Source organism: Mastigoproctus giganteus, chromosome 1 (assembly GCF_048544385.1).
Source record: "Mastigoproctus giganteus isolate SK-2022 chromosome 1, ASM4854438v1, whole genome shotgun sequence".
In the NCBI taxonomy this organism is placed as follows: Eukaryota; Metazoa; Arthropoda; class Arachnida; order Uropygi; family Thelyphonidae; genus Mastigoproctus; species Mastigoproctus giganteus.
In genome coordinates, this window is record NC_143575.1 from 220,248,180 (window position 1) to 220,261,493 (window position 13,314).

At 33.5% G+C, this 13,314-nt stretch overlaps 1 protein-coding gene across 1 annotated transcript in view; it reads right to left on the reverse strand.

Moving 5' to 3' along the window:
• Positions 1-931: 931 nt before the first annotated feature.
• Septin1 (Septin 1) overlaps positions 932-13,314 on the reverse strand; it is a 178,489-nt gene continuing 166,106 nt past the window's right edge. The window contains exons 8-9 of the mRNA XM_090384445.1: positions 12,841-12,942; positions 932-2,191 (exon numbers count right to left, since the gene is read on the reverse strand). Coding sequence (XP_090240571.1) covers positions 2,011-2,191; positions 12,841-12,942 — 283 coding nt within the window. The 3' untranslated portion in view covers positions 932-2,010. The remainder of the gene's footprint in view (positions 2,192-12,840; positions 12,943-13,314) is intronic.

Below are 13,314 nucleotides of genomic sequence, written 5' to 3' on the forward strand. Positions count from 1 at the left end.
AATATTATAAGAGTAACAATTTTTGCTTGTGTATTAAGAAAACAATAAGTAAACTTTTTCCCCACTAAAACTAATTATTTTCACACTCCTAAATTTTTACTTAAAAAAAAAAAAATGCGCTTGAATAAACTGTTGATAAATATTCTAGAAACAACTTTTTACAATGAACGTACTTCTACATTTGTTGCATGTGTAATATTGTACACTAATGTGAATTGGAGTGCTCAAAAAGCTAACATACAAGAGCTGGATATTGATTACAGATATATAAAGGACCAATAAGACAGGAATGGTGTGGAAATTCAGCTGAATAAATAGCAATACACTTTAGCTGTGGCTTTTGTTAATCAAATAATACTGTGCATAAAAGCCAGCACATACTCATAAGTGATTTATGTCCAATATTAATTGTGAAACTACTCCCACTTATTGATGGGAGCATAAAGAGAGGGCAAGTCCTCAATGTATGTTGTGAGCAGTAAAGGCATAGCCAAATCACACAGAATACAGGTGAAACTTCATGCCCATCTCACAGATAGAGGTGGATCCCAATATAAATTTTGCTACCTAATTAATTCAGCTATTATAAATATAGTAATAAGTATTCTGTGTACTCAAAGGTTTGTATTGAATTATACTTGTTTATCAAATTTCTGGGTTTAATTTGCTTGTGCAGTTTTATGTATTAATCAATGAATTATCTATATTTGTGAATTCACTTATCACACAGTTTTATGAAGGTATATGTAGTTGCAGGAAAGCTACACCAAAGTAAAAAAACTTTAGGAAAATTTTACTTCCATGAATATCAACACAGTCATCTTGCTGATTATTATTTTATCAAAATAAAAGGCTACAAGAATTGTATATTGAATACAAACTTTCTTTCATTTTGGTGTGACTTTAGTGTCCTGCACCAAATTCATGTTGAAATATATAAAATACAAAAGTTTTTAATATATGGTGGGAAAAAAATGAACAGAACAAATTAAACATAAATATGAAATCAAATAACATAGACATACTGTCAAGTTTTTAAAATCACATTCAAACAAATACAACTATATTACTTCTGATACAAATTCAGCATATAAAGAGTAAGTCCAAAGCAGGATGAAAGTTTCTGAAAAATATTCACAATTTTAGTTATGAATATAAGAAACATTAACTCCAGTTATTAACTAGCTATCAAGAGTAAGGTAACAGAACATATACAAGCCAGCATTCCAGTACACAGCTAAAACAAATCAGTTTGTATGGGGGGGGGGGGGTCATACATCTCATATTGTGAAGGATTTAATGTGAGATGCTGTATAATGATGATGCTTTTTATGAAAACAAATTTGCTTCAACTATGTACAGAAATGATGCACATGCACTAACTTTATATGTAAGTTAAATTTTTTTGTAATTTGAGGTTAGATTATAGGAATCTACAGTAACAGACCAACAAATTTTAAAAAAATACTACTATTGCTTAGTATTTGGGTCAGTAATAGTTCATAAGGGCACATAGTAACCTGCACACAGTGCAGAATAACTTGTTAGCATCAGTTTAAATAGTAACTAGTCACAAGTGTGAGCCATCAATGACTATAACTGCATATCGTGCTTGAAAGTAACATACTAAATGCAATATATTTAAATGATAGCTTTCAAGTAGAATAGGATCTATATTTCACTATTAATAAGTTTATCCTCTTCACAGTAATCATGCTACAAGATGTTCTTTCAGTTGTAAGTTTGCAACATTTCAATTTATGTCATGATTAGGGCCTCCACTCACATGGAAGTTACAACCTGGGTATTATATAACCACTCCTTATATTTTTATATTATTACCTGTAGGTGTCCAGACTCAGTTCCATTAGTTTTTATTTAGAGTGGCTAACATGTTGAAAACATTGAACAACATAATTAAGAGAAACCACAACAGTATAGTAACTAGATGGACTAGAAGCATCTACAAATATTTATGGCACAAATAAAAAAGTTTTGCATAATACACTGCTACTTCTGTCTATCTATCTTAGGTGAATGATTAGTGGGAGAAGGTGAAGACTGCCGATCTTCATGTTGCTGTCGCATTTGCTCTTGCATTTTATTTAACATTTCTTGCATTCGACGTAACTCAGCTTCTTTTTCTTGGAGAATGCGATCTTTTTCTGACAGCTTTTCATCAGGATTGGACCTGCATCAAGATGTTTGAATATAATTAAAAATAACTGAAAATATAAAATTCCAATATACATTATAATATGAGAAAAGCTTAATGGCTTTCTTAGTTCAGCTGTGATATTAACATAAATTTGGAATTTGTACCATTGCTCTCTTTCCTCCAGACACTACAGAGGAATCCAACTTTATATTAAAATTCATTGTGTAGATTTGTTATTATACACTTCCCTACAAAAAGTACATAATGTCAAACATTAAAATTTCAAAAATGCCATATTTATTGTACATTTGACACTTCCCTCTGGTGAATTATGAGAATCATTTACTAGAGGAACATGCAGATAATTATTTGTCTGCAAATGAATTTCTGCACGTTCTCTTTGCACTGTCAAGTTATTATTTTTTGACTAGTGGATAAAATACAAATATCTTTAACAATAGTTTTATTATAATAATAATAATAAAATCATTTCCCAACTACTACCAAATGCAGTAATGTTCTTGTATCTCTATTTTTTGTACTCCTCTAACCTTGTGTCCATTCTGCAAAAAATTTGCATTAATTCACTTCCAATGCTCAGCAACATAAAGTGAGTGAAAACTAAACTAAAACCAGTGCTCTACAAGAAATTAAGAGAGTCAGTCATATGTTAACACTTTGTATATAAACATAGTGCCATAACACTACAATTAAAAAAAAATTAATATGGGTCAAAAAGTGAATACCATACTGGGGGGAATAAAAAAATGTAGTATTTAAGTTTTAATTTTATGCTTACAAGTTAGTGCAAATGCATCAGATCTGCTCGCAGCTAACTACTAAATAGTTATAAGATTGACATCTCATATTGTGAATACCTTCACAACGACTTGCCATGATATTGCATTACCTCAAATAAGTAACTCTTCACCATAGGAGAAGACTTACTTATTCTCAGCGGATGCCACCACCCAGACGGCACCCTTTCTGAGCTGATTGGCTCCTCGTCAGTGGGTATTTTTTGTAATAAACTTGTAAGCATGTTAACTCACTATGCAACTTGAGGCTTTTGCCCTAAAATACGACATTTTAATTTTATTTGGCACATCTGGTGGCACTTGCTAGAAGTATAAAAAACAATGTGTACACATTGATTTTCCAAAACTCCTCTATAGAGATAACAGTTTTGTTTATTTACATAATTTATAAATTTTAGATTGTGGGGAAATGTCTTGCAAGCAACTTGGTTCTAATATATAACCTAAAATGATGCAGAGTTGTTAGTCAATTGTGATAAAGAGAATTTGATTCAAACTAGATTGAATACAAAATAAAAGTTCTGAAAGTTGCAGCATTTGGAGAGCGGACACCTTGCAAGGTGATATGATTAAGGCATTGAATGGTTTGAGCAATGCTCTTTGCTGACGGTATACTTCTGCTTGCTCAGATTAAGAACCTGAGGGGACAGATTCAAACTGAGGAAAGAGTTGTAGAATGGATGTGCAGAAGCTTGCCTTTAGCCAGCGGGTAGTTGATAGCTTAAATAAATTTAAGGCTGAACTGAACAAACATTTGGAGTGAAGGGATGGGAAGTTTTTTTTTTTTTGGCTGAGGCTGTATAAGCTTGCTTTCTTGTGTCATAAGCCTCAACTCATGCTAAATATGGTCTAGTTTTGGACTAGATAAAGTACAGAATCAAAACTGAATTTCCTTTTATCATGTGGTTACTTTTTTTTTTCTATTACCATTTCCATCACATTTTATATTCAATCTATATTTAATTTCACACAAAAATATTTAATACAAAAAATAAGATTTAATTGGGAAAACGATATAAAAGGACTACTGATATACATTAACTTCAGTAACACTAAATACTCTTATTCTTGTTTACAAACTGCAAAAATCTTCAAGGAATCATTCAATGAACTTACCAGTAGGGTAGGTGCAATTTCATCTATTCCTGCATATGAATTGTTTACCAAATAAATATATTCTACACTAAAAATGATATACATCCTACTTATTCAAGTTAACTAGAATAAGAGTATTTAGAGTACTTAAGTTAATGTATATCAGTAACCCTTTTATATCTTTTTTCCAATTAAATCTTTTATTTTTTGTAATAAATTTTTTTGTGTGAAATTAAATATAGACTGAATATTAAACGTGATAGAAACGATAATAGAAAAGAAAAAGTAACCACATGATAAAAGGAAATTTAGTTTTGATTCTGTACTTTATCTAGACCATATTTAGCATTATTCCAAATGTTTGTCTAGTTCAGCCTTAAATTTATTTATCAACTATTTCTGGCTAAAGGCAAACTTCCACACAGCTATTCTACAACTGTCTTTCCTCAATTTGAATCTATTCCCCCTCAGGTTCTTAATCTGAGCAAGCATCAGCATTGAGCCTGCTCAAACCACTCAAGGCCTTAATCAGATAGCCTGACAGGTGCCTGCTCTCCAGATGCTGCAACTTGCAGAACATTTATTTTGTATTATTCTCTTCGTCACAACATATCTCTTGACTAACATCTCTGCATCATCTTAGGTTACATATTAGAACCAAGTTCCCTGAAAAATATTTCCCCACAATCTAAAAATTATGAATTATGTAAATAAACAAAACTATTATCAGAAAATATGTTATTAGAGGAGTTTCAGAAAATCAAAATGTGTACATATTGTTTTTGCCTTCTAACAAGTGGTACCCTGCTGCTACTAGATGCACCAAATAAAATTATAAGTTTAAATACATTTTTTTTTATTCCCCCTGTGTGGTATTCACTTTTTGATCCTTCTTGTAGGAAATATCTTCACCTGACACTCACATCAATCTGATCCGGTTAATATATAATATAAAACCCAAGCACTATAGGTTCCAATACCTCTCGTGTTTGGGGTTCACATAAAAAAAAAAAAAAATCTGAGTTTGTAATTCGATAATATCCATGTTAAAAGATTGTTAATTTATACGGTTTTTATAAAACTAATCTTGTATTCAATTCCCGCTGTCTATTTACTACTACCAAGGAAGAGCAAATCATAGTCTATGTACATCAATCTACCCCAAACTAAACCCAAAACGATGATAGACTAGAAACAGAAGACAGTTGTCAAACTGTTAGAAACTATATAAAAATATTTTAGACTAGACTTCTTTATAGATGACTAGGTTATTTCGGTTATGAACCATGCTCACAAAAAGTAAAGTGACAAATTTAACAATATCCACTCTTATAATTTAAAATTACTGCACTGCAACAAGATTATTTTTGTTAACCAATGTGAATCAGGCTATTCTTTTTTCTTTGGTAGTTGTTGGCGCATTGGCTTCTGTGGCCATAATGCACCTCCCAAGGTTTTTGCAGTACTTTGATCCAAGCCCGAGGCGGGATTCGAACCCGTGACCTTTGGGTTCCCAGATAGGCACTTTACCTACCCAGCTAGCCCGGGCTATTCACACATGCGCGTAAAGGTCCACGAGTCCGAAATAGTGTATGGCCCACATTTATAGAATTACAGTTTAATTTCATTTCAAGTGTTTCAGCTATTCAGAGTTTTTATGTATTCATTCTATGTATTAATTACTTTAGCCTCAATAAAAAGAAAAATATAGTTCCCTTGGAAGGCGTGAAAGGAAAGTTCAGATGCACCTGTCCTTTTTGTCCTCACAGATGCCTGGTATTGTAATCACCTCAAAAGATAATTTTGGGTAGAACCAACGTAAAAGGAGTTGCATTCCCCACAAGCAATGTTATTGATCATACTGGTTTGCTCCATTAGCAAGGGCACATTATGCAAGAAAGCAAGCTTATATAGCATCAGGCAAAAAAAAAAAACCACTCCCTTCTCATTTCACCCATCCACTCTCTCCAAATGCTTGTCTAGTTCTCTGCCTTGAATCTATTTAAGCTATCAACTTCTACAACAGCTGGAAGTTTGTTCTAGCGGTCAACTACCCGCTGGCTAAAGGCAAACTTCCGCACATCTCCTCAATTTGAATTTATGCCATCCCAGGCAATTATTCTGAGCAAGAGGAAGAATCCCATCTGCATTGAACATGCTCAAACCATTCAAGGCTTTATACACCTCAATCAGATCACCTCGCAGGTGCCTAGTCTCCCGACACTGTAATTTGCAAAACTTAAGCTTCATAACAGCAATCCTTTGTTCCATTCACTAATCTTGTTGCCCTTCTCTGTACACGCTCCAACAACTCTACATACTTCTTAAAACGAGGCCTCCACACCTGTATACAGTATTCAGGTATGGCCTGACCATTGCCTTATACAAGGAGATAATCACCTCTTTATCCCTGCTAGAAAAATTCCTGTATATCACTGACAAGACACCATGAGCTACTCTTACAGACCGTCTGCACTCCATATCTGCCTGCACAATTACCCCCAGGTCCTCCTCACTCTCTACCACTGTCAGTGTAGTACCACACAGTTGATCCGTTACTCTCGGGTTACTGCTTCCCATATGCAGTACTTTACATTTGTCAATGTTAAACTTCATTTGCCACCTGTCAGCCCATCTCCTTAACCTTTCTAGATCCTGTTGCAACAGCATACTGTCATTAATAACCCTGCCGACCTTCATATCATTTGCAAACTTGAACATTAAGCTTGATATACCATCATCAGTATCATTAATGAATACAGAAAACAAAAATGGACCCAACACTGAACCCTGGGGGACTCCACTAATAACATTAGTCCACGAAAAGCAGTGTCCATTGATTACCACTCTCTGTCTTCTCCCACTCAACCATTCCTTTATCCATAGCAGCAATTTGCCTCCAATGCCACACTGTTTCAAGTTGTGCAGTAGTCCTCCATGCACAATAGTATCAAAAGCCTTTCTAAGATCCAAATATATGATATCAAAATTATTCTTTGCATCCAGTTCCTTTGTGACTTCATCATAGTATCCAATCAAATTGGTCAGACAAGACTTCCCCTTAACAAACCCATGCTGTGTCTGAGCTATAACTGAAGTCTTGTCTAGATGATCCTGCAGTGCTTCTTTAACCAGTGCCTCCATTAATTTCCCTGAACAGAAGTTAAACTAACAGGTCTATAATTACCTGTGTCTCCCTTTGTGGATTGGGGTCACATTTCCAGTCGATGGGTACCTCCCCTGAGTCCAAGGAAGCTCAATTATGGCTAAGGGGTTGCTTACTTCCTTTTCTGCCTCCTTTAATCTCCTATGTTAGGGACTGTGGTTGACTTCCTTGCCCTCAATATTGTCTGGAGTTTATTTATCAGTTGTGCAACTATTTTGAATTCTGCATTTTTAAAAATGTTAATATACTGTTCATGCCAATGTTGTACATAAGGAACTTTAATAAAATATTTATGAGCAGTGTCTTTTTTTTTTTTTTTTTTTGATTTGGTAGTTGCTGGCGCATCGGCTTCTGTGGCCATATTGCACCTCCCAAGGTTTTTGCAGTACTTTGATCCAAGCCCGAGGCGGGAATCGAACCCGTGAGCAGTGTCCTTACTAAGCGGAATAGATACGGATTTTTGTTTCACCTGTCGCTGAATGTTCCTAATTATACCTAGTATATATTCCGTTTAAAAATCTTGTTGTAAGTTCTCTGAGTTCGTTATTGAGAGATTCTTGTGTAGAACTACAGTATATCTGTATGCATTATAAAATTGGTTAAAAAAGATACTCCTTTTATACGTAAAAGAGTAGTAACTTGAATAATGCAAAAAGTTCCCTGTATTAATAGGTTTACGGTATATTTTAAAGTGCATGTTATCGTTGACCCTTGTTAATGTAAAGTTAAGAAAATTTATAGAGTTCTCAGCTGATTTTTCCTTTTCAAAGGAAATTTAAGTTGTGTGTATATTATTAAAAGAACTCATAAGACTAATGTTCAAGTTAGTGCATTTGCATCATTTCTGTACATAGCCAACTACATAAGTAGTTATAAATTGGCATCATTAAGTATATATCTCATATTGTGAATACCTTCAGAACGAGTTGCCATGTTATTGCACTACCTCGAATAAGTAACACTTCACCATAGAAGAAGGCTATTGTTACTTATTCTCAGTGAATACCATCATCCATACAGCACCATTTCAGAGCTTATTGGCTCCTCATCAGTGGGGGGGGGGCAGATACCCTGGTGTTGCAATTATGACAACCCAGTTACAAAGTATAAATCCACAATATGAGGGATGCCTGATGGGGTGGAGTAATTTAGATTATGGTATAGTTTAGGGCTAAAGCCTCAGGTTACGTAAATAGTTTAACTAATGTACAAGTTAGTGGATTTGCATCATTTATGTATACAAATGATGCAAATGCACTAATTTGTACTTGAATAGAACAGGTGCATCTGAACTTTCCTTTCACATCATCCAGGAGAACCATGTTTTTCTTTTTAACGAGGCTAAAGTAATTAATACACAGAATGAATACATAAAACTCTTAATAGCCAAAACATTTGAAATGAAATTAAACTGTAATTCTATAAATGTGCAGAGACCATACGCTTTCAGACTCGCTGACCTTTATGCGCGTGTGTGAATAACCGATTCACATTGGTTAACAAAAATAATCTTGTTGCAGTGCACTAATTTTAAATTATAAGAGTGGATATTATTAAATTTATCACTTTACTTCTTGTGAGCACGGTTCATAACCAAAATAACCTAGTCACCTATAAAGAAGTCTAATCTAAAATATTTTAAATAGTTTGACAATTGTCTTCTGTTTCTAGTCTATCATTGCTGATGGGTTTAGTTTGGGATAGATTAATGTACGTAGACTATGCTTTTCTCTTCCTTGTAGCAGTAAGTAGACATCGGGAATTGAATACAAGATTAGTTTTATATAAACCGTATAAATTAACAATCTTTTAACATGGATTTTATCGTATTAGAAACTTAGATCTTTTTATATTATATATTAACTGGATAAGATGAATTTGATGTGTGTTGGGTGAAGATATTTCCTAAAAAGGTATGAAAAGCTATCTTATATTTAAACAATATTATTTAAAGTAGGAAGAAATCGGCTTCACAGCTCTTATATTTTGAGAACTTTTTGACCCATGTTAATTTTTTTTAACAGTAGTGCTATGGCACTATGTTTATATACAAAGTGTAATATATGACTGCTTCTCTTAATTTTCTGTAGAGCACTGGTTTTAGTTTAGTTTTCACTCACTTTATATTGCTGAGCATTGGAAGTGAATTAATGCAAAGTTTTTGCAGGATGAACACATGCCAATCTCCAGGTAATTCTCCAGTGGGGCAAAGACAACTTAGCTGATTTCAATGCTTTTAAAACTCAGTCTTGTCTTATGTCTCGCAAAAAGAATTCTTCTGCTCCTATGCTTATCTTTGGTGACACTCCAGTTTCTAGGCAACATGATATATCTCTTTTGGAGACCCTAACTTCTAATCTCTCTTGACATAAGCACATTACAAAAATTGCTTCCTCTGCATCTAAAAAATTTGGTTTTTTCTTTTGCTCTCGGCATTACTTTTCTTCCAAACTGCTGTTCACTCTCTACAAATCCACCCTACCATGGAATATTGTTCTCACATCTAAGGTGGTGCCCCCAAAACCTCTCTCAGGCTTCTAGATTCCATTCAGAAGAGGGAAATTTGGTCAATTAATGACTCATCTGTAACAGAGTCTCTCCACTCTCTATCTCATAGACATTCTGTTTCTGCTGCATGCCTTTTCTACAGATATTTCCATGGGCACTGTTCTGAATTGACTTCTATAATTTCTGCTCTCTCTCTCAAAACAGTCCAAACACATGCCGACATCCATTTATTGTCCAACTTCAAACTCACAGAACCAACTTTTCATCTTCCTCATTTACTGATTCAACTGTCATTTTCTGGAACAACCTTCCTTCATATGTATTTCCTGAAAATTACAGTCTACAGAAGTTCAGGGCTAACATCAACAAATATCTTCTCAACCTCCAACCCATGTACGGTACGAAGTACTATAGGTTCTAATACCACTTGTGTTTGGGATTTTCGTAAAAAAAAAAATTAGTTTGGCTAACATGAATTTGACTAATACAAACACTTAGAGTAACACCAGCAGCAGTTTGTAGGCACATGCCCAAAATTTTTATGCCAAGTGGGTTTCACTTTGCTATAACTATATCTGGATACTTCCATTTCATTTACTTCAAACAATAATGGGAATAGCAGTTGTGCACAAAAAAAAAAAAAAAAAAAAAAATGAAGCTGATTTTACCTCTTCAAGCAGTAATTACAACGTATGTAGAATTTTTATATATATTGTTTAGTAGTCTCAAATAACTGAGTTACTGATATACATGTATTTTGGGCAGAAGCTACACAAAGTAAAAGCATAATTAAATGCTAACAAGTACCAGCTAGGAGAACATTTCTAAAATATCTTGATTATGTGGACCCTTGGAGCAAAGCGGTTCATAAATTCCTACACAGAGCATGTTTTATATAATGCACAAGTCTTAAAACTTTAAACAATATCAATAGGCTTGAGGTTAACTAACACCCAAACAATACTGATACACTTGGGCATACACAGCTAACTAGAGTTACTAAACTTACTGAGTCAGATTAACAACTGAGCCAGGTAAACATCTTTTGTGGTAGCATCTTTGAAGGTAAAGTTAAAATGCTTGCATAAGTACATTATATTGTTAAATCTTATTTAGACAGTTCAAATAAATTAATAATTATTAATAAATAAAATTAATTTAAATAGTTAAAATAAAAATATTTAAATGGTAAATTATAATGAAAATAGTACACAGGCCCCCGTTATAACGTGGTTCGCTTTACGCGGATTCGCTATAACGCTGTTCTTATATTATAACCCGTATCTGACTATAATGCTGTCACAGATCACTATAACGCTCTTTTACAGATTGCATTTTTGGCATATTTAACGAAATCGTTTCATTTGATGGAGTCGATAGCTTGAAAATGAATAGCAAAACAGCATTAAAACGTTTGGTTTCCCACGCCGACTTGAGAAATTTTCTCGCACGCTAATTTAATTGCAGTACAGTGACTTGTTACGTAGTTCCGAGATCAACATTTTTAAAAATGATCAAGTATATTGCTTGTAATATTTGCGTTATATGCATTTATCCGAAGTCTACTCATCACTCAGTACGGTATTAGACATCATGCGTAACGGAAAGTTTACTTGAAAATTGTATCATAATTAATTCAACCAACGAGGTTACATTTTCGAAGAGCTAATAATGACCGATAGGAATGAAAACGCAACAACGTCTGGGCGCAGCACGAAGACTATAAATGTAAGAAAAAGACTGAATTTGAAAATCAAATTAGACGTTTTGAAGCGAATCGATTCCAGTCAAAGACAAGCGGATGTGTGCCATAATTTATGACTCACAAGTTTAACTGTAAGAACAATGATAAACAAAAAAATAAAGAAATAATTTTAGCGGCGGGAAAGATAGCTGTTCCACTGCAAGCAACTAGGGCTAGGCCGGCTATTAGGATTGAAATGGAAAGACTAACTAATTTTATTGAAGATAATATCCAATGCAGAATTCAGTTAAGTTAAATATTAAAAAAAAAAAAAAGAGAGAGAGAGAAAGATTAGCCAATATGATGATCTGAAGAAAACTTGCCTAAAAAAAAAAAAAAAATGTGGAACCATTTAAATCTGGTAAGGGCTGGTAGAATAAATTTAAAATCCAGGGAGAGGCCTAGTGCAGATCAAGGAGCCGAAACTTTCAAAAAAAGAACTTGTTAAAATTATTGAAGAGGGGTATTATGTGTTATACTTCTCAACAAGTTTTTAACATAGATGAAGCGGGACTTCTGTGGAAACGAATGCCTAAAAGAAGTTTCATATTGAAAGAACAAAAAACATGCCAAGTTTCAAAGCGGCGAAGGATCAGTTGACTTTATTGTTGGGTGGTAATGCTGCAGGCCATTTAAAATTAATACCCCTTTTAGTTTATTTGGAAGAGAGCCAAAGTTTAACTCAAAATGAACACATTTTTAATGATTAAATTCATCCATTAAATTAAATCAATTAAATTCATTATTTTAATTGGAATTTTAAGTTTACTTTTGATACGCAAGTAGTTACCACATAATTATACGTATGTAATGCAGAATATTTTATATGTGCAAATATTTGAATATTAAATATTTTGACTGACATTTGTGCATCTTTTCATTACTGTTTATTATTGATTAGGAAATATACTATGGCACCGACCGCAGCTCATAAATACATATGTTACCTTATGGGAAAGCGGCGCTCACTTAGCGCTCTGTTTTTCCGGAACGAATGATCAGCGTTAAGCGGGGGTCACCTGTATAATTAATATTTGTTCTAATTTACTATTTAAATCCATTTTATATAATAAAAATGTGCTTTTCAAAGTCTGTCAGAAACGTACTCCCATTATAACATGATGCTTGCGGAAAAAATTTATTTGGCTTTTGAGAATTCAACTGAGCCAATGCAAGCTCTTTCAGGAGTATATTACTTGTGTTAGCCAAAGTAGTTATAAATTGCATATAATATGCAGTTATAAATAAATACACAGTATTCATCATTAAGATTTAGCATAAACTCTGACTCACATTCAAATATCTATCAGTTTTAATTTTTCCAACATAATGAAATAATAATTTAACTTACGATGGCTTGCGAAAAGCTACCGATTTGCCAGCTAGACGTTCTGAACGATAATTTTCATAATGCAATTCTTGGGTAACCTCCTGCAAGTCCTGCATGTGTGTGCTTTGGATTATATAAAAAAATAAAAAATCATCTCTTTTAATATATTATTATTAAAATTTTTAAATTATATAAAAATTTTGTTATAAATGATATTAGTATTATCATTTATAACAAAATTCCATTTAAAAAAAATAAAAAAACTGGGGATATTTACTGTATCCATAAGAGAGTAAAATGGCAATAATAATTATCAGTTTATTGGTCACCACACTCAAGAGAAGACCCAATCCTGTATGGCATATGGATGTTTGCAGCCTGACTTCATTTACTTTCAAGGCCTGTACATAACGTATAGTTTTATACCCCCAAGACTGTCGTGTCTCACGATGTAGAAAGCTTTTGCCCATGTATTGTCTACTTATAGGGGTATTA